Source organism: Chroicocephalus ridibundus, chromosome 1 (genome assembly GCF_963924245.1).
Source record: "Chroicocephalus ridibundus chromosome 1, bChrRid1.1, whole genome shotgun sequence".
In the NCBI taxonomy this organism is placed as follows: domain Eukaryota; kingdom Metazoa; phylum Chordata; class Aves; order Charadriiformes; family Laridae; genus Chroicocephalus; species Chroicocephalus ridibundus.
This window is the reverse complement of record NC_086284.1, coordinates 161453119-161475415: the sequence shown is the minus strand read 5'-3', so window position 1 is coordinate 161475415 and position 22297 is coordinate 161453119. Positions and strand designations below refer to the sequence as shown.

Below are 22297 nucleotides of genomic sequence, written 5' to 3'. Positions count from 1 at the left end.
TGGAAAATCGCCCATTCAGGAGAACACAGATACCCTTTCTGGGCTTGGGCAGGAATCCAGCAGGGCTCTAGAGTTAAAAACAAAAAAAAAAGGGGGAAGTGTGGAAACTGGCAGCACGTGAGGGAAAGTGGAAATGTGAGGGAATTCTGGAAACTAAGGGAGGACCTTGTAGAGAGGCAGAAGGAAAGATCTGCCATGAGGATTTACAGGATGCCTGTAAGTCCTCAAATATTACAGCAGTGAATTAGTATAAAAAAAGACAGATGGAAAGGAACAGAAACAGCTCTTCACTCATTACAGGCTGGAAAGTTAGGACTTAGAAGAAAAAAGAAAAGCACAAGTTTTTCTAAGGTGGTTGTATTTTTTTCTATTTCACCTAGATTGGAGGCAATATTTTCCCTCAACATTTGTAAATTATTGCAACTCATACAAAGACTAAAGAAGCAGAAGGCTTTTTATTTTCTAAGATGATCATAGCATCTCTCTAAAAGATGCTAATAAAATGCCCTGCTGGAAACAGCCTTATCTGATAGGGATGGTATTCATGGGCACCCACTGAAAATCACACTGCTTTTTAGATTAAATTGACAACAGAGCCCTTCCCCCCCAGCCCCAGATTAATGGAATGAAGAATCCATGCATGAAGCCACATATAATCAAGCTTGGAGATTATGAAACAGGCTAGAAGACGGGATCAGAATTGCAACTGATCTTGACAAAGTGGGGAAAACGCCCCAATTAAGCAGTACGAATTTAATGAAGACAAGTTGAAAGAGTTACACTTTGGAAGGTGTAGTAAACAAATGCACAAATAAAAATGGGAACTCCTGGGAACGTGAGTCGCCCAGGAACTGTAACAGAAGACAGACTTGATCAAAGTCAGCCATGGGATGTTCTTGTAGAAAATATTTCGCGATATATTTTCTGATATGCTGTACATAAACCTCAGGAGACAGTTACTCTGCCTTGCTTGTTACTGTATAAAACGCCTGCTGGAGTCCTGCATTTTGGGGAAACTGGGGAGTCATGAGGAGAATGGCAGCAAAAATCAGAGACTGAGAAAATAGTAGCAAAGGAACTAGGAAAGACTTATACTAGTGAGGAAAGTAGGATAGTTCCTCTCATACACAGAATAATCTTGTAAGAAGATTTTGTAAGATCATCTGTTCTTCCTGTCAATCAGGGAAAGTGGCTCAATTTGTAGTAAATTCCGAACAGTGTCTTAGGAAAACCTTCCGATTATGAGGATAGTGAAGATCATGGATCCCCATCGCTGGACGTTTCAAGCAAGACAGCCTGCAAGCTGTCTGTCATGATTCAGCTCGACCTCACCCAGCCTCGTGGCAGGAGAGGTGGACTTAAAACCATGGTTTTCACACTCTGGTCTGTGGATTGACAAAGGTCTGCTGACTACTTCCAGGATAAATGAATGCCAGGGTTACACAGGGGCTGGCCCTTCTACTGGCAAAAGTGATGGGAGTCACAGGTTGACAAAGAATTGGAAGTCATGGTTATTTTTTTTTAAGATTCCTTTCAGCTATACACCTATCACTTTGGGATTACCAATGGTTTGAAGGGCAAAAGTTACGCCCTTATACATCAATAGCGACAGTTCCTTCCTGCAACAGGTCTGAACAACAGGTTCTTGGGTCTCGCTCTCTCCTACTGTTTGCTAGACACCAGCACAGCAGATCTCGCGGCAGCAGTGGGTGCCACGCTTTCTCTCGTGCTCAGTCACCCAGATTCACAAGCCCTGGAAGGAGCAATGGGACACACGAATGCGTGGGCTGCCGCAGCTCTGCTGATGGACTCACACAGCATGTGTTTGGAGGCAGCCACACTCTGTCGCTAGAGCCTTTGGCTGGCGTATGCCTTTGAGTGCCCAAAGACGGTGATCACTCAGTTCACGTACGACCACCAAAGGACATGTTAAGCCTTTTATCTCTGAAAGAGAACCAGCAAACGTTACCACAGATACTAGATACTCTCAACTCATCAGAACGACTAGCCCAGAGTCATCAGTCTTTCCTTCCTCACGAGTCCCAGGCAGGTTCCTACAAATGCTCAAAAGACTTCACCCTCCAGGGGCAGCCTGTGCACACAGGACTCCACATCTCCTTACCGAGAGCACGGTTTGTATTTGAGCTAGAAACAGGGGCACTCCACTTGTGGCTACCATTATAGCATTAGATGCCAGACTGCCTATCCACAGGTACACCTGCAGACATATTTCCCAGAAAAAGCTGTTTTGCCTACAGAAATAGGTATATGCAACTCCTGACAACTTCACTAGCCATTACACACGTGCCCAAGGGAAAAATTCTAGCATCATGACTATCGTCTGAAAAACTTTGCTATTTTAAACCATGAAGCTGCAGGGTGAGGTCTGCTCCTATCTAGTTATCATTGGCATGGAAGGATGGGTTTCCATGGATGAGGAGGCACACCAAACGACAACAAGCACCCCTGCGTGTTGCTGTTGCATCAGCCACTGTCTTGCTTCTGTAAGATTGCAGCATTCACACAGAAGTCGCCATTACCTAAATGTCCCAGACAACATCTTGCATCAACATCTACTATGCAGAAAAGAAAGAGTCTGATTGACTGACCTGCTGTGTCTCTGCGACATTAGTGGTGGTTTAGACATTTTTGTAATTTGTTGCAGAAACTGCTGAGACTTTAAAAGACCAAGCACACAGGAGGATTTACACCTCAGAGTCATAAAACAGCTTCCTACTGTGTTGATAACTAAAGCCAAAACTGTGTTCTCTGAGCATGCCAAAAGCTATCAACATGGAAGAGCACCTGACATAGATACTTCAACAAAAGAACAAGAGGTTAACATGCACTGTCAAAATAAAACTTCTGAAGTCTATGAACTGGGCACAGTTTCTGAATGGCATGCTAGAAAATAAATATATTAATGTCACTTTGCCATGGAGAAGGCAACATCTTTGCCTACTTCTTGCTGTGGTTTTCAGAGACGGCATCAGGAATGTTGTGGCACGTAGCAGATTTGTCTTGCTAACGATACGCTGCAAAATAAATGAAGCTTTGACATTAAATCACACCCCTCCATCCCACCCCACCCAAACCCTGCATTGTAGATAACTTATACATTCTCAGGATACAGTGAGAAATCATTCTATAGTACATATTTAATTATAATTTAAAAAAGTCTAACTCGGACACAATCTCTGGCCAGTAGCAAAGTATTGACACATTACTGAAGTAAAGATCTGTTGCTGTCCCTTCACTGCAACAAACAGAAATCAGCATCTCGAGAAGGGTCTCCGGGGGTATCATATCACAACCAATTGCACCAAATAAAAAAAAAATGCTAATTTCACAAATGAAGTTTGACAAGAAGTAACATTGCATTTGTCTTGGCGAAACGAAGCACGAATGTAACATTTCACAGGTACAGTTACCATGCAACGCATGTTGAGTTTGTCATTGTTTTTTAACCCCAAATCACGAGTAGCATGCAGTTCTCCTGCCCGCCCCCCCCCCCCCCCCAACTACTGTATTAGAGATAGTCTGGGTAATGTACCTCTTTGGTGTAACCATAGCCTGTTAGGCAAGATTATACCATCCTAGGAAAGAATACAAGCAAAACTTCATCATATGTATGTTTGCACAATGTACATTTTTTACCATTTAAAAAAACAAAACATGTTACATAGATTCTCAAACACAGCTCTGTCAAAAATGAAATTTTAAGCTTAAGAAATAGTTTTTAAACTACAAGGCCACCCCATTACTTTTTTATGAACAATTTAAAAAGTTCCCACCCCTAAAAATCTGCCAGTATATTTCCTCAGCTGTAACAGTCTTACCCACTCTCTAATACAGTTGATCTTTGCTTGACAGCAATAACAGTTCTTACATTTCTTAAATGCACGAGATAATGGACTCCAGGATAGATATAGTTCTTAAATGTGTTACACTGGAACAAATCCGCCTTAAATGATTAATTGGTCAATTCGGGTGTTTCCTGGCACGACCGCTCAGGCAGGGACTTCTCCTGTTCACTGATGTGAGTTCTGGCTTTTGTTGACATCGAGCTCCACGACCACACACGGGTGTTCAAAATTTGAGTACAACAGCGATTCACTGGATACTCTTGTACCCTGTTTGCTCAAAAACACGGAGGAGCATTGTCTTCTGTATTCCCTCATCCAAACGGGGCAGCAGCCCCATCGCGGCACCTTTGGCCAACACAGAACTATTTGGATGCAAAGTAGAATTTTTTAATTTTTTTTTTTTTGTAGTTGTTTAAGCAACTGCAATGGGTTTAAGCAACTGCAACAGCAGACTTAACTTGCAGGGTCTTTATTAGAGGGTTACCGTCTTCCTCAGCTTTATACAATGGAGCCCTTTGAAGAAGACAAATGAATTGACTGAATCCTTGTGGCCAACGTCCTCTGTAAGTCTTGTAGTACATTTTGACCAGACGTTTCTCCATTCTTGTCATACAACAGCTGTTTGAAAGCTTCGTTTTCAATGAGGACCATCATATTTTTTAGAAAGTAGCCTTCACAATAGGCAGATAGTTCTGTGACTCCGAGAAACTACAAAAAGTGAAATTAGAGAAAGATAACTATTCTGATAAAACCTGCTCAACAAATACAGTGCGTAAGAATTGCACACAAACAAATACACAAACTAAGACTTTCAGACAGGCACAGTCACCCTTACAGATATATGTGGGAGGGGAAGGAGTTAATCAGTATTTTACACTGATGATTCTGGTCACAATTGCATGTTATAAGGCCACGGCTGTTAAGGAAACAAACTTCGGGGCTGAAGCTTTGCTCCCTTGGAAATTAGTGGAAGTTTTACCACAGAGTTCACTAGACCCATGATTTCATGCTAGGAGTTACACCCTAAAACTATAGGTTTGGGACAACTTACTACAGACCAAGTTTAATTAACGCCATCTTTTAGGAAGGACGGAACACAGGGCCTGTCATGAGAAGTTTCATGCTTCAAGGAATCTTTGGAGGAGAAATGGAGGTTTGCAGAGCATGTGGTTTGAGGCTGTCAGTATCCCCCTTCTGCTGAACCATGTATGGGTAACAGGCAGGGATACTGCAATGTGCAAGGAAACCTTAAGGCTGGGAGCAAAAATCTATGCGCAAACCTTAAATAACTCATACTGGTTATTTGATGGGTGACCCATACTGGCCATCACCCGCTGGCTAGATCCTGTAGTCACACGACACGTATAGCCATGATATTCCACTGTAAGTGTAATTACAAGCCAATGCAAGTGTAGAGATGCTCAGCCCATCCTCCAGCCCAAGTAAGCTCCTGCTGGGTCCGAGCTCGGAGTAAAGCGGGAACCTTTGGCTGCGAGGTGCAACCCAAAGGGCCAGAACTGCTGCGGCATTGCATAGCTTTGGGTCCAGACTGCAACAGCTACACAGCAGCGTTGCCCACCACCACCTTAATATCACAATCAGAACCAAGAATGGAAATCGCTAAAAAAAAAAAAAAAAAAAAAAAAAAGCTAAAAATAAAGAATTAAAAAGCCCCAAAACAGATTAGGCCTAAGTCGGATCTGTCTTCCCAAGGACAATGAATTATTTCAACTTGAGATCAAGTTGATGAAAACCATGTAAGTTTTCATCAAATTATTAATGCATTATTTTGCACGTGGATGTGACAGCGTAACTGTGAATCTGTATTCTTCTCTTAAGCACCATTCATCCCTATCTGTTATTTCAATACATTCATGACGTTGAGGACATAATGTATTTTTCTTTTCTTTTTTAGTTTGTTCTGAGGCCCAAGACTGCAATCTGCGCAAGTGCTGAGTGTTTTAGGCAGGTATTTGAAAATCCAATTGATTTTGCTGGGAGTTTGGGGGCATTCATGTAAAACACAACTGGTATCCAGAGGTAACTAATCAATCATCATTATAAATCCAATTTGCCCAGTTACTTCACTTCTCTCTGGAGGTAAAAAAACAGTGACAAAGACTTTGAAAAATGAAACCCTGAAAGTGATACTAATCCACCGTCTGCCTTTGTAGATGTTGCAATTGAAAGAATGGAAAGCCTGTAGGGATGCCACAGATGATTTTAATACTCTCAATTAATTTTTTTAATTGCAAATGTGACCAAATCCGTATTTTCTCACCTTCCTACCAATACGTCACCTATTTAGCCCGGAGTTTCAATCTCTTTTTTCCTACAGCTCCTTTTACACAGCTCACCATCCTGCTGAACACAACCTATGCCGCCACCACAAATAGACTTCCAAATCTGTTCTCACTTCATGCTATGATTCCACAAAGTATCTTTCTCTCAATCATGATGACAAAGACTGTGCTCCATGTGTCTGTGGGCCAACCTGCTCACACATCCCCATCTGGAAAAGCAAGTCTCAGCATCGCCTGAGTTCCTGCAGGTGCAGCTGAGCTTGCAAAGTGGCAAGGATGAGAAAAGGTACCTACAACAGGAGCAAATTACTCCAAACCTGCTCCTGGCTGATGCGGTGTTTCCTGGCTTCAGTGCCTGATCATCTTATTCCCATCCTCACTGCAGTCTAACAACGAGTTTCTTCCATGCTTCAGAGAGCAACATGGAAAGGTAGATGGTTGCCTGGCAAGCTGCGCTCGACGTGCCTGTGAGCTCCCCTGGCTCACCAGGACCATCTGGCCTCTTTCGCCACATACCATTATCTCGTATTCACATAAAAAACCAAATGAAGTGGCTGTGTGATGGGAGCACTCTGGGCAGAACGATCTGTGCTCAGATTAATCACCTGCACACCACACAGACCAGGTGCAAATAGATGGAGCGTCTTCTCTGCTCTGCAGACAGCGTAATAGAGAGGTATCTGAAATACCTTTAAATGTGCTAGCTGAGGTCCTGGGAACCTTCTGGCTATAGCAGTAATGAAACTTAGCCCTGGTAATTTATTGGAAGCAGGCTAAATTAGCTCCAGCAGAGCTCCAGCGTGATGCTTGGCTATCTCTGCGATGCACTGCCCATGCCAGTGCCACCATGACCCTGGCTGTAAAAGCCTCTCAAGTACACCGTTTCCACTGACTCCACTGCAGGCACAAAAAACTTGCAGACTGGGGCCCTTACAGGCAAAGAAGGAGCCAGATTTAGCTACAGGGTTTGTCCAGTCCCAGCATCAGCAGTGTACAAGTTCCTCAGACAGGTCTAAAGCTCCGTGTAAGAACCTTCTTCAATCAGGATGTAAATAACAACCACATTTCACAATTCAAAGAAAACATGTAATTTTAAAACAAAATTATTCATTTTACTTTTAGTAACAGTAATAAAAATTGAGAAGTTCCCACATGAGCTAGAAGATAAATCAAATATTTTTGAAAAGATTCCAACACTGCTGATTTTTTCTCCTATTACAATAAACAGACCTAAAGATACACCTAATTTCTTATTCATTTTATAGGTGGAACTTAAGCCGTTTCAAACTGCGCTGATTGCGCATTATCTGTGCATCAAGACCTAACATTACTACTCTCTGTAGGAAATACCCGATAATGGGAAGGGAGGTCAGACCTGCAGGGGTTTGGAGCAATCTGCAGGATTACTCTGTTCAATCAAACCTCTGTGTCACGCTGCACCGTTTTATCTTTCATATAAGACCATGTAAGTTAAAGAAAAAAATAATCTAAGGAATGCTTTAAAAATATTTCAATGCAACTATTTGTATATCATTTCCATCTTCCAACTGAAAGTCTAACTATTAAGCACACAAGAGGAGGAGAAAAACTGAAACTAATCAATGTGGCAACCACCTCCATCAATGAGCAAAAATAGGTTTTCTAGGTCAAAAAATGCCATGCTTTTATGCCTAATGACTTAGGCCCCCTCACAAGCTAAGTAAATTATTTGATTCCAATAAGAAGCTATGAATCTCTCCTCTCCAAGACATAAAATTCTCATTACCATCCTTGCACGGCTCAGAGACATTGCACTTTGACAATGTGGCATTTTTATATATTGACAAGCTGTCACCAGCACTGAGTACATCACCCCAGCGGGCTTCAGGCAGGAGGAAACAGGAAATTGTAATGGGAAAATGCAGCTTGGAAGGTGAAAGACAGGTGTCCTATTCAGTTAGGTGATTCTTGTTGAATAACTCGGCAGTTTGGGTTGCCATGATAAGGGACAGGTCTGCCCCACAGTGATACACTCAAATTGAGTTTGAAGCACATAGAGAAGGGGGTGAGAAGTTGCCACAGATGCTCTTAGACTACATGATTTAGGACTGTCACTATACTAGGTAGCTATTTGCCACTCAGTCCCAGTAAATGACAAATCTTAAATAAATAACAAAACTACCACTACTCATCATAAAACTGACCTACGAGTATGACAACAGACACATAACATAAAAGCATATGTGGTTATTTTTACCTTGGCATGATTATAAATATCCACGCAGTTTTCTGTGTTAATGCTTTTTGCGCAAATGATCTCACAGTGTCGTTGCAAAGCTTCAAGCTGGAAAAATTTAGCAGCCGACAGAAGCTAAAAAAAAAAAAGCATGGAAAAAAATAGTCACAACTGCTGAGTGATACAGAATCAGAGCTTGCTTCTTTACTCTTTCATTCTGTTCTTCTCCCTACCCCTGCTTCAGTTTCATGAAAGTACTGACAAACAGTCAGAATGAGAAGGTTGCTTGGTTGCTTCAACCCTTTGCAGTCCCCTCTAGATGACACTGTGGGAAGCTGTATTTGGAAAGCCCACCACAGGCTGTTCAGGTCCACGTCCTGACTTTGGGGCCAGGGGAGAGGGAAAAAGGAAACGGCAGCTTAGAGAGTCTTTGGTCACTTTGCAAACGTGACTCTACAAGGAGGGATCTGCAATTGCATTCCAGGAGAAAAACATTCGGGTTCAACTGTTCCCCAAGCTCTGGGTGAAACAGAGCACCTGGTCTGGATGTGGGGATGTCAGCAGAAGTGCCAGGATGAAAAGTATAGAGGAATTAAACCAGATGATGATAACCACGCTGGGCAGTCTCTTCTCTTCCCTAGAGAGGGAATCAATGTCAAATCTGTCACCTCAGCAGGCTCAAGGAAATGGAGTCAGATCTCCATATGCTCCTTGTTCTAGCTCATGAGCAGCGGTCAGATCATGTCTAGGCCACAGGCACTGAAACACTGCCCAGCTCCACGTGACCCCAAGGAGTGCGTACACAGCAGGACATGATGCAAACATGGGAACCAGCTTGGTGCGAGGCACTGCCTAGTTAACATTCATGTTAGTGCCATGTGCCTGTATCCTGTGCTACCATGGCTCTCCTGCCATCAGGACTCAAGGTGACCTCCCTCTTTGGTGATGTATCCACTCCATGGATATGCTACCTGGACCACCACTGCCTTGGGATGTCTGCATGCCACTGCACTCTGTGGGCATGACTTGAAGCCTGTGGGGTGAAAATGGCTTAAATTCTGAGTTCTCCAACTGATTTCAGTAGTGCTAAGATTTCTCCTGTTGCCCTCTTTCCATTTTTTTACAGCAGGGAAAAGGAATTTCATTTTCTGTCTTTCCATGGTAGGTCATTGCCTCTGGCTCTTTGCTTTGCCTTAGGAAGCAGGCTGGGGTTCTTCATTGCTTGACACCTTGCTCTAACCTAGCCAGGTCTCTTAGGCCAAGCTGTTCATTTATACAGCCCTTATCATCTAGGGCTGCATGACAAAAAGCTATCCTGTGAATCCCAAAAGGGCTCTCATGCCACTCGGTAGGAATGTTGGGGAACAAAACCCTGAAACTTCCATGACATTATTCTGACTTCTCCTGTGCAGTCTGCTCAGGCTCTGCTTTAATCCCATAAATAAATCCAAGTGCTGGAAATCTGCAGTGCTGATGTGATAGCAGCCAGCTGGCCCCAATTATGAATTGCCACAAAGATTTCTGTAGAGTATTTCTGGTGCTTCTTGTTATCATATTTGTAATAAGGCAAGTTGCTAAATGCAGTTTTGAAAGATAAAGCCAAATCCTCTTCCAGCTGCCTCTGTGGCTCAAGCAGTCACGTGCTGGTTTGTAATTACTTTAAACTGTGAGGAACCGTGGCCAGATCTGTTATCAACAGATCAATCAATCAGTCATACATTCTTGAGTCACAGAAGTTTTGAGATGTCACAAAAGTAGAGCAAGCAGCCAGCTGAACTGCAGCACAGGCTTTTTAACAGCCTAGGTGATAACATACGCATCTCTATAAAGCTGTTGCACTGACTAGTCTGAGATTCCTCATTTCAGAAAGGGCTAGAAATTCAGGAGATTCTTTTAAAACTACGAGTGAAACAGAGAATCAGCGATCTTTTCCTATAAAGCTCAGAAAGTCAATGTGGGTATGCTTAGTTAAAAACCCACCGCCTGCGTTGGAGAGGGATAATTTCAGTCTGGACTAGTTCCATGCTCTGGCTACCAGCAGGGTTGGTACAGATGTCCCTGTACCCACCAGAATTAAGATTCACCCTGGCCACTCGTAGTCCAAAAAAGAATTGCTCTCGGTTTCTGGTTAGCAGTACTTTGGTAAAACTCAAGCCTTGCATGGATGCCCCAAACAGAAGCGTCATAGGGACAGATTAACTAATGTAGGTAACAATAAAAACATCATGGTGGCAGACTATAATCTGCACGCTGATGATTACCAGCTGTTTAAGGAGCTCTGATTTTAGTATTTACTGTCCTGTATTCTTTTTGGCTGCCATAACTTGGTGATTGTCAACAGGAAAACTCCCTGAGTGACTACCAAGGATTTGCTCAAATATCTCTTAGTTCTCTATAGTTGGAGTCATTAGGCTGATCATAGCTGGTAATGACAGCACACGGTACTGGGAAGAGGATGACTCAACATCCATACAGGTTGTGGATGTGTGGCTACGCTGAAGGCTCAGTCAGCTCCAGTTGGCTTGGTTTGCCTTTTGCAAATGGGCACAACAGCATTGGATGTCTTACATGAAGTGAGAAAGGGGCAAAGAAGCCTCTATATCTCAGGGAGCACCTTGAGGTTTTATTCACAAAAATTGACAGTCACATGCTTGAAATTGAACTGAAATGTGACTCCAGTGGGATTTCTCCCATGGTACATGCCCAAGAATTTTCATGAGTGAGGAACCAAATTAGATGTTTTTACATTGCTGAGGTAGGTCTGGACATCTAAGCCTGAGCTAATAAACCAAAAGTTTATTTGAGTGTGGCAGACAGAAGCTGACTGGTCCAGCTGGAGCAGAGAACTTCACCTCTCAGGCTGATAGAGAGAGAGGATGATCTACTATGCTGCTGGGAGTTGCTTCTGGATTTTGGCAACACCAGCTTAGCATTTCCTTGAGAGAGCTTCGCAAAACATCTAACTAGATATTTCAGATACTTTTTTGCTTGATGATCTTAATTTTTCTACTCTTTCGTCTCTGACAGTCGACTTCATATTGGCTAAAGTTACCCTCACGGGCGACCGGCAGAGAAGGAGCCCGAATGTCTCCCGCCGGACTGCGGACAGCCTGGGCACGCCGGGTGAGGCACTGCTGGCTCTTACGGCAGCGCTCACATCTTGCCCAATGGCCACATGCCCTTGGGTGAACGGAACACAGATCACTTAGCATTGCTCCCACTGCAATTAAGATAAATGTCTCTTACCTCCATAATTTCATTATTTTTAATCAAGAGTGACTCTGCACCTCCATAATAAAGATACTGCATAACCAGCTGTAATAAAACAAAGGGAGCGTTTATAAAAAGCAATCCGAGACATCAGGAAATAGGGGGTGATTTAAAGATTGCAGGCAATACCCGAGGCTCTCCAACACCACCAAGGATTTGTAGATAAAACTGGCCCAAACCTCCTGATTTCAAGATATATTTGGTTACTCTCCCTCTCTGCACAGTTCAATGTTTCCTTCTCACAGGTAGTCTAACGTCTCAACCCTCACCAGCCACATCGTCTGGACTTTTCTGGTGAGCTCCAAAGCCTTTGCAGGAAGCTGATTAATTCATTCTGAATTGTCAATGTATTTCCCAGTATGTTCAGTACCTTATTGATTCGGGAGAATACAGCACACATAATAATGGTTACTCCCTTATTCCTTCCCAGGCAATGGCACCCCCACCTTCACCCAGCTGCGTGTGGGCATGCATGGATGATGAGAAAGAGTGGGGGAGGCTTTGCACTGTAATACGAGCCAGCTAAGATCCCTCTGCAGTGAGCTTCCAGCAAGCCTTAAGTTATTGTAGGCAGCTGGGAATTATCTGCAGCCGTAACAGTCGATACATGGAACTGTCGGAGCGCTGACTCAAATAAAGGGAAGCATATACATGTATACGCCACAGATACAGAAAACAAGCTCTGTATTTTCATGGCAAAAAATTGATTGAACGATACTGCTAAGGAAGGGAATGAACTGTGTCTCTTCCAAGCCTGTCCGTTGAATACAGGAAGAGCCAACAAAAGAAAAAAGGATCAAGTGCTTTACCTTGACATGCTGCTTTGTCTGCACAGCCCATCTAAGTGAAATGCATGCTATTGTATCTGGTCGGGCACAACATTTGCAATCAACAGCACCCTGCAGCTTAGTGTATGAACGGAGGTGAAGCCTGTGCTCGTGACACCACTACTCTGAGCTATGTGTTTACCAAATACATACGTACTAAATTGGACGGGGCATGTATGATGTTCCTATCACATGTTCCATTCAAATTCAACATGAGAACTGACTTTACCTGAAAGATGGGGTACTTCACATAGTTGATCTCAATACAAGTACTATCAGATGAGGGCTTGCTAGACAGCAATGCTTTAAACCTAAATAAAAGGGAGCAAGATTGAAATACAAGCCCAATTATCTCTGGAAAAGTATGGCAAAGGGGAAGGACTTTGCAAAAACAGTCACTGAAATGAATGGATTTGTCACCGAAAAGCATCAATATTTAGACACTGACATAAAATAAAGTTCAAACCAAAAGGAAGAAGCCTCCCTTTTAAGAGATTTCAATTTGAAATTTTTGAAAAATACATATAATACAACAGTAGAAAAAAATGCATATGAGAAATTCAGATACTGTAACGATGCATATTAGAGAACAAGAAATAATCTTTTTTTTAGGAAGACTTGCAACATTTTAAAACTGCACTCCAAGGAGAGACATTTTGGCCTATGTCCGTAATGCTGCTTTAAAAATGTGTTTTGGAACAAAATATTAAAACAGCTACACTAAGACTTTCAATGTTTCTTTACAGGTTAAATACAATTGTGTAAGAACAGGCATGAGAGAAAACCGGATAGGTTGTTGTCCTGTGATTATCAAAACCTGAAATTCAGACACAGATTCCAGGAAAAAAACCCACATTTTCAGTTAATACTTGCAGATTTATGTGAAACATATACATATGTAGCAATCTATTTCTCAAAACTAGATATTCCCATTTGATTATAAGGCAAAAATGGGAAATGCACTGTCAGAAACATCTGCCCTTGTACTTCCTCTCTTTGATAATTCATCTGACCTTCTAGCGGCAGTGCAAAGCTTGGCTTATCTATCAAGACCAGCATTTTCTGGATGGTAACCTTTCCATATCACAACTGCATCTTGTTAATTAAAATATGGCTAACGATCGATTTGCTTTTTTACTAGTGTCAAACTCAACGATGAACACAATTTAGTAGGTTTAAAGCTGGAGTTTGGAATGTCTTTGTATCTCTACCAATATGCCCTAAACCAAAACACCCATTTCTGGGTCGAAGGCAGGGTCAGATACTGCAGTTGCTTTATGCAGATCTCTTCACTCTGTGCTGTGGGTTGGCAGCACATATAGCATCAAATCCCACATTGCTCAAACTACACAAACTCAGTGGCTTGTCCTTGCCACGTCTTGAAGTACGCTCTTACGGAGGGTCAGCTAAATTTGTTTGAAAGCATGCCTTTTTAAACATTATACAAATAAGGTTTGTGAGCATCTCTAAGGCTGGGTTGAGCTGGGTAACCCATGTCCAGTCTTCTGAGCACATGGAACAGACTATAAATACTGCCTCTGGATACATTTTGTAGTTACTTGATTTTATTTAAAAAATGTCAAATGCTGTCAATGAACTGTGTGGTAGTAGCTTGTTTTTCCTGGAGGCTGCATACACTGATGCAGGGCAGGATTTAGCCACTCACGGGATAAATGATTATTAAGAATCAAAATGTTAAGACTCCTCTACGATTAAGAGCTGGATGCAGCAAAGAGCTCCATGCAAATATGCCTCAGTGGAATGAAGTCAGATGCATGGCCAGAAGCATGGATCATTTACTTCGTGGGAATCTAGTGATGTGAGCACTTGTTAAACGTCCTGCAGATCAACAGGAAACAAGCCGTTGAGATGTTCTGCTTAGGAAAAACTTGAAGATTGGGCCACTAGCCATCAAAAAATCTTAACCAAAAAAAAAAAAAAAAAAAAAGGCAAACCCACAAAATCAAATTCTATTTTTGTTAGAAACCAGAAACATTTCTATATTTTACCTTGGTGATGCAGTAAATAGCAACACTCTATGTGCATAAAATGGTCTTCCTTCCACCAGAAATGTAACATCTGACATCTCTTTGTTGTTAAGAAAATGGGGATCTAGAATCACAAAAAGAAGGAAAAAAAAGCCAATAACTTTAGTTTGGAAGAAGTCATGAACGTACAGAATATTTTCCTGTTTTGACAAAAGAAGACAATAGTGTAAAAGGATATTGTTTTTAATGACTAAAGCCCATAGAGCTATTTTGGACAGCCTGAGACAGAAGCCCTCCAGACAGCCACGTGGAGTTCAGACGAAGGGAATTCAGAGCTTTGAAGTCCGTGACAATCTTTGCTGAGATGAGAGTCAGCCGTCCCCGCCGTGCGGAGCTGGCACAGCCTCCCAGCTCTGCTACCCAAACCAAACTGCAGCTGAACGGATGCTGGAGGGCCCCACGCTCATTCATACCCTATTACGCCCCTTCCCTGCAGGGAAGTCTTTGTGCCAAGGGGAAGAGGGTCCTGGAAAAATCGCTCGGGTCTTCTCTCGGTCACATTAAAACAACCCGGGCTCCGTCAGCAGGGCTGGGAAGGCTGTGCCACCGCGGCATCACCCGCAGCCAGCCACAGCGGTTTGTGATGCCGACAGATATTTGGCTCTGGGCCCCAGGCTCAGATCCCAGCCTAATTAGCAACACAGACAAATCTTTGCAGATTTACATTCCCACTCTAACACACCTGATGACCCTCCTGATTTCAGTGGGAGTTTCAGGTCAGGCTAAGTTTGGGGTCCTTCCTTTTTCTAGTTCTGCCTTTCACATTCAGGTTTTTCTCTGACTCGTGCCCCGCCAAGCACCCGGCCAGCGATGCAGACTTCCCACAGCTCTCCTTGGAGAGCCAACGAGTATCTTCAAGTCAGGCTTACCTAGGCGAGAGGTCTGCTTGCGCTTAATTTCAACGAGCTTTGGAATAGGGTAGGGTCCATAGCAATGAGTGAAAATGACAGAGAGCTGCTGGCTGATCACTTCATTCTAAGCAAAAGAAAACAAATATATGAAATGTAAGCTTAGTATGCAAGGTAAGATCAGTATGCAAAGGAGATGTTACGTTGTTCTCAAGAGTTGCCTGTTTTGAAGCTGAAGAATGTGATTGCTGAAGCTTTATTAAAAACCAGAGTTTAGGATTATCAGTATTTGTTAGAAACAGCAATTCTCATTTACTTGATTGCTACATCTCCTGTAGGAATCAGTTTAAATGAAAAGTCCTCTCCTTGGACTAGAGGTCTTATTTTCCTAACAAACTCCACGGTCTCTGTCCCCTCCGTAGAAACTAAGCTTCTTTACAATAGTGATTTCATTTCATTTGCAGACTTACTGTACTGGAAAATGACTTTTTTTCGCTCTTTAGAAAACGGTCATCGGTCAAGTTTTAGAAAACCAGAGCTACAAACAGGTATAGCTGCACGGCCTGCATGCCTTTCTACGTGCCACTGTCCCACAAACAGACCCTCCCTTACAGAGCGACTGAAGCATCACAGCCTGCCACTGAACCTCCTCACTCAACCCCAAATTTTTTGTTAAGGTGTTCTTACGCTGCTGGCGCTGTCCTGAGGAAGCCACCCACACCTTCCCAGAACCAGGTCTGGCCCCTGGCCTTGCCCATCTCTGCCCAGCTTCTGGGGGCAAGGTGCCCGCAGGATGCTTTCCTAAGCGCCTGAACAACTCGAGCATTCGTAGGCCTAAGCTGCAAGGCTAGTGAAATGCATTTAGTGCTTAGCTACCTAAGTCATAGCCAAAAGCAGGATTTAAAAGCTTTGGCAAATTTTATCCCACTCTTTGCTGGCAACTGGAGCAGGTCTAGCCAAGTTCAGTGGTGCCACACAGCTAATTAATGAAATCTTTTAACTATCCTGTTGGTTGGCGATTCCCTTCCACACAAGGAAACTGTGAAAAGATGAAGCAGTTAGATTTTGAAGCACTTAGATATTGAAGGCTCAACAGACGGATCTGGACAGGCTGGATTGATGGGCCAAGGCCAACTGTATGAGGTTTAATAAGGCCAAGTGCCGGGAGCTGCATTTTGGTCACAACAACCCCAAGCAACGCTGCAGGCTTGGGGAAGAGTGGCTGGAAAGCTGCCCGGCAGAAAAGGGCCTGGGGGTGCTGGTAGACGGCCAGCTTAACATGAGCCAGCAGTGTGCCCAGGTGGCCAAGAAGGCCAACAGCATTCTGGCTTGGATCAGGAATAGCGTGGCCAGCAGGAGTAGGGAAGTGATGGTGCCTCTGTACTCGGGACTGGTGAGGCCTCACCTCGAGTGCTGTGTTCAGTTCTGGGCCCCTCTGTACAAGAGGGACATTGAAGCGCTGGAGCGTGTCCCAGAGGAGAGCTACCAAGCTGGTGAGAGGTCTGGAGACCAGGTCATATGAGGAGAAGCTGAGGGAGCTGGGCATGTTTAGCTTGGAGAAGAGGAGGCTGAGGGGAGACCTCATTGCCCTCTACAACTACCTGAAAGGAGGTTGTAGAGAGGTAGGGGTTGGCCTCTTCTCCCAGGTGAATAATGACAGGACCAGAGGAAATGGTCTGAAGTTGTGGCAGGGGAGGTTTAGATCAGATATTAGGAAGAATTACTTTACTGAAAGAGTGGTCAGGCACTGGAACAGCCTGCCCAGGGAGGTGGTGGAGTCACCATCCCTAGAGGTGTTTAAGAAACATCTAGATGTGGCACTTCAGGGCATGCTCTAGTGGCAGAGATTGTAGGTTGTTTGGTTGGACTTGATGATCTTAAGGGTCCTTTCCAACCATGAAGATTCTGTGATTCTGTGATTAAAGGGTCCAAGGCCAAGGAAATAAGTAGGTAAGGGAGAAAAAAAATCTTAACATAAAAATTTGAGGAGTGTAGATGTTATACTAAAAATATCGCCAGGCTTATATAGCAGGAATTGAAACTTTCCGTTCTCTGAGCACATTTCAGCTCAGTTCTAACAGCAGTGCTCCTTAAATCCCACGGGGGACGAGGAGGAGCAGCAGAGATCCTGCAACGATTCCCTTACTGAATCTAATCAAATGGGGTGGGAAAGGGTAGAGCTGTGCCCTCATAGGCACACGCTGATGTCAAAGGAAATCACACGCGCTCGCCTGCAGGCAGGAGGTGGCTCCTATTTCTACGTCAGATGTAGCATTGAAAGAAATGCTAAGATAAGACAAATAGTGATACTAAGACACCGTTTAGCACGGCGCAGGGACCAGGCCTCGGAGAGGGGCTCACCGCTGCGGCTGTGAGACAAGGGGGACATCTCACACCGGGAGCGTCTCAGCATCTTCCAGCCTGAGCTTTGCAAAGCGCTTCACAAAGGGAGTGAATCACAGGGTGAAGAAGAGAAAAGGAAGATTTAAGGCCAGATTTAAAGAAGGAAGTGACTCAGCTGCCGGGAGGGCTAGTAGGGGAGAGCTCTAGACAGACAGGGCAGAAAGAGCAATTGCTTCTCTGCTCGGAAGGGCTGTGTCGAAGCATCGCAGCCGACTGAGTCAGCCAGGGAGGAGTGTGTCCGGGGGGATGCTGATTACCAGCAGGGCAGCTCCCAGTTGGATCCGGCAGATGCTAAGAAGTCGGTAAATACAACAGAGAATGGGGATAATTCCGTGGTTCAGAGCAGAGGGAAGCTTCTGGAGAGGAGAGGCATAATTGAAAGAGCAGTGCTCACCTTTACCCGCAATGAATAAAAGCAGAGTAACTGCACTAAAGAGGACAGCTACTGGCAGCTCCCTCTCGAATCTGCCGGTTTGCACAGGTCCTGTCTATGCCGCTGTGGTTTTAGTGGGTCCATGAGCTCACTAGTCCCAGCCACAGCTGTGCCTGGGCAATAGCTTTTTAAAAACGCTCATATACATCAATAAAGACAACGCATCTCCTCCTTCTGGAGTGCCTGTGGGAATGCGCTGATGGAAAATCTGGGTATTTCCCAGGACCTTGTTAGGAACCAGAGGTCTCACTCACTAGTCCGAGCCACGGCACCGTGTACCGGGATGTCCAGGCGCACCGAGACTGGGGAAGAGCCAGCCAAACCCATCACGCAGGTGGGAGAAGAGGATCCCTGCTCATAAATCCAACCAACACGATGAACGGATCGCGCATGTGGACAACCCCATGGGAGCCTGCTTACACAGGCGAGGTGCTGCCACCTCCCTGGGTCACCAACGGGGCACAAACCCTGTGGTATACAGACACAAGCCCATTATAAAGCCACCTTGCCACTGACTGCCCACAAGCCTGTGAAAAACCTAATTAGCTCAAGATGAGATACATTCACGTGAGAGATGCTTAAAAACCCTGACACACAGAGCAGAGATGAGACAAAGAAAAGAGACCTTAGGATTGGCACATCAAAGAAAGCAGGGTCATCAGACAGACAGTGGCTTGGTGCATCGTGGAACTTCAGACCTCCAACGCAGGACACTGATCTCATTTGGCAGAGAGGAGGTTGGAGACCTTTGGCTTCTGTCGGTAACATTAAATCCTTACAACGCATGCCACCGAAAGGCCAAAAAATGTGCTCGGCTAGAAAGCTGAAGCATATGCTCATTTAGAGTCATCGCTAAGAAACAGCAGCAAGTTTTCTCCCCGAGACACAGCTTCCCACACCACCCCACACGCAGCCAAGCTCACAGGGCAGTGGCCCTGGATCTGCTCCCCGCAGGGCCTCTGCTGGCTTTTACCAATAAACCAGGCAGAGAGAGGCAGAAAAGAGGAGAAAGAAAAGGGATACTTTGTCTGCAACTGGATGGCTGGGGAAAAAATTGGCTTTTTTAAAGCCAAATCCTGGTCTTGGAGCAGGCTGAGCTGGGCTGCCTGTGAAGTAATTGGGAACAACTGCAAGAGTCCATGAGCTGGGGCACCAGCATTGCTCGGACAGAGAGGAGGACATATCCAGACTATTCAACATTCCCCTTCACACAGTGCCTGCACTGGGAAGCTCAGAAGCTGCCCCGGTTACCACATCCATCCCCCATTTAAGCACCGAGCTGGATAATCCTTCCCGTTTTACCCTATCCCTCTACCAGCTGACAGTGAAAGAACAGCTGTAAGAGCTCGCTGCAGCAGTTGTGGGCGGCGACATTAACACCGGAGGAGCAAACCGAAGTTTGTTTTCTTGCTCCAGTTTGATGTTGGAAAACATTGTGCCAGGATGTGCGAGGCTGAGATCTGGAGCAAGGCCAGCTTCCTTTCAGACATGGGCGTTCATTCGCAGCCAAAGGCAGCCGACGCGCATCTTCTACCGTGGGAGGGGGAAGAAAGCTTGGCATAGGATATAATAAAAATATTTACCTAGCCATGGGGTAGTTTACAGATAGGCAAGAGGGAATAGGGAACAACAGTGAATCTTCTGAGGGAGACGCTGCTTCCAGCAGAGAGTTGGTCGGTGAGCAAGCAACTTTGCTTTGTAGATACAAGCGGTCTCCCGACTTAAAAGCACTCTTCAGCAGAGATCTAAAGGAATTCCCCACTCCAGGCGAATGCACTTGAACTGCAAGGGGAATTCATAAATTCTTTTGAAGCAAAGCTGAAGGTTTTCAAGTTGCTGGAGCAGAGATGACTAGTTGATTGATCTGAAAAGAGGTGAAGACCTGGGTGGGGAGCGCAGGGGTATTTTTTCATGAACGTCCATCTGATGAAGGTCTGTGGCAAGACTCCGGAAAGGCTCTGCCAGACTTTGGCACATACCCTGGGAGAGCTTGCTCCCTTCCAGCTTACCCAGTTGGACCCAGCCCAGCCATTCTGGGATGTAGTCCTACAAGGTACTGGACACAGCTGGGAAATACACACCCAGTTTTCTCCAGTACCTGTGGAAGATACGTGTCATCTGGTGGCTATGCTCCAAACTCTCAAGGGGAAAACTCAGGTCGGATTCAGCAGTTAGGCTGAGGTTTTGCTCTTCTCTGACCACACTTTGCTTCAGCTGCCTCTTCTTCATAGGCTCCCCCACTCCCACACCACATCTCTCTGGACTGCTCAAAACCCACTGCTTAGTTCTCCTTACTGGCCTATAGATATTCCACCACCTCCACGTGGCTGCCCTCCACAGCGGTAACAAGTTAGGATGCTTTTCTTTGCCTCTAAAATCCCAAGCAGTACTTTGGGTTTTCCTTCTATTGATGTCGCCTTCACCAGCTCAGCCCCATTAATGCTGTTTTAACCTAAGTGTGTCAGGCCCTCAAATTCCTCTACCACAAAGCCCCAGCCCAAAAGCCCACCACGTTAGGCAGAAAAGTAACACATTAATTCTCCTGGGCTTGGTGTCTGCCTGTTAATACACATCTCCCCGGCAAGCAGAGAAGCCAGACTGCTCAGGGAACAAGGGTGCTGGCAAAGGTATCTTTTCTCTCCCTGGTCCTGAGGATGCTGGGAGGACCAAGCTCTCTGCTAAATGCAGAGTGGCAGAAGCACTTTTTCTAGTCACCCATTTCCCACGTGGTCCCCAGCAGCTGTTCCAGCAGTGGCGGAGCCTCAGGATACCCTGAGCCCATTGAGGACTCATCCGTGAACTTCCTTCCATGACACGCTGGGGTACCCTTTAATTACTCCTCTGTTTATGTGCCCCTCTTGCCAGAAAGAGTCGATAAAAAGTGAAACAACAGAGAGGGCTTTTCGCAGATCCCCAGCCCTGAGCACCCAAACTCTCTGGGACTTTCTTCGCTGTCTCTCTGAACCTTTTCCATCCCTGACATGGTGTTTCCGCTACAGTCCTCTTGCAAAATTCACTTTTGCTTGCTGCCTCAAAACCGATTAAATGCCACTTTAGAGGGTCACTCCTAGATGATTAAGCAGCATACACATAATTAATATTAGTCAACAGTTGCAAAGGTAGGGAAGCCCCAGAGGTTGGAGATACAGTTAGAGGCAGTGAACTGCGTAACAAAATGGGTTTTGTTAGTGCTGGGCTCAAGTCCTTCCACTGCAAATACAAACGGAAAAGAATTAATCACAGGTAAGGCACAAATGGACCCTTCAGTTAGCTTCTGGGAAAGCTGCCAAGCCTCCCTTTCAAAAGGCTCTTTATATCACAGCTGTGCATTGTATGTAAAAAGCTCAGATCCCCGGGCACAGTCTAATCCCTGGATGAGAGCCCAGAAAAGGGCAGGTGTCACATCCATGGCATTTATTTATTGTAAATGAAGAAACGGCTCCTGCCTCTGGCAGGTGAACGTTTTAGAAGGCAGACAGAGGGTAGAAAAAAAAAATCAAACCTGTGTTAGTACGAATCTGAATCCGCGTTACGAAAACACGAGACAGGGTTAACAGTCTGTTATTAACATGCCACTCGGTACCTGGCGTTTGCATCTCACATGGAGAATGCACGACGTACATGTGTGGATAACTTGCGTCCTGGTTACTCTGAACTGTTTAGACACAGAAGTACTACAAATGACAACAGGCAACGTTACAGATCGCTGCAATTACTTGAGAACTTGAGAAACCTGCCTTAAGAAATCACTCAAAGTCCCAGCCAAATGATCCATCACCGAGCGCAGGCTGGGCATTAGCTGACACACAGAAGGGCATTAGCCACTCCATGAAACCCTTAAGTGGGCCCTTTAGCATCCTGGAATGTCTTCAGGGTTATTTTTAGTACGGGTTTTGGTGTGTCTGTCTCCTCTGTGGGAAGTCCACATTTTTCTTCAGTTAAAGTATTTCAGTCATCAGCCAAAATATTCCATTTTCAGGTGTTAATTTTTTTCAAGAAAGGTAAAATATTATGTGGAGAACAAACATTGTAATGAAACCTGTCATTATAGTAAAACCTCAATTTGCTGCTGAAAAGCAGCTTA

General features: G+C 44.6%; 1 protein-coding gene across 4 annotated transcripts in view; it reads right to left on the bottom strand.

The window, feature by feature from the left end:
* Window positions 1-3501: 3501 nt before the first annotated feature.
* The window catches only part of ABTB3 (ankyrin repeat and BTB domain containing 3), a 180754-nt gene continuing 161958 nt past the window's right edge, over window positions 3502-22297 (bottom strand). For 3 of the 4 annotated variants that reach the window (XM_063321392.1, XM_063321424.1, XM_063321413.1), the window contains 6 exons: window positions 15399-15504; window positions 14491-14593; window positions 12711-12792; window positions 11631-11699; window positions 8406-8519; window positions 3502-4574 (listed from right to left, as the gene is read on the bottom strand). In XM_063321392.1, coding sequence (XP_063177462.1) covers window positions 4365-4574; window positions 8406-8519; window positions 11631-11699; window positions 12711-12792; window positions 14491-14593; window positions 15399-15504 — 684 coding nt within the window. In that variant the 3' untranslated portion in view covers window positions 3502-4364. The remainder of the gene's footprint in view (window positions 4575-8405; window positions 8520-11630; window positions 11700-12710; window positions 12793-14490; window positions 14594-15398; window positions 15505-22297) is intronic. The other variant, XM_063321403.1, reaches the window with a different exon arrangement.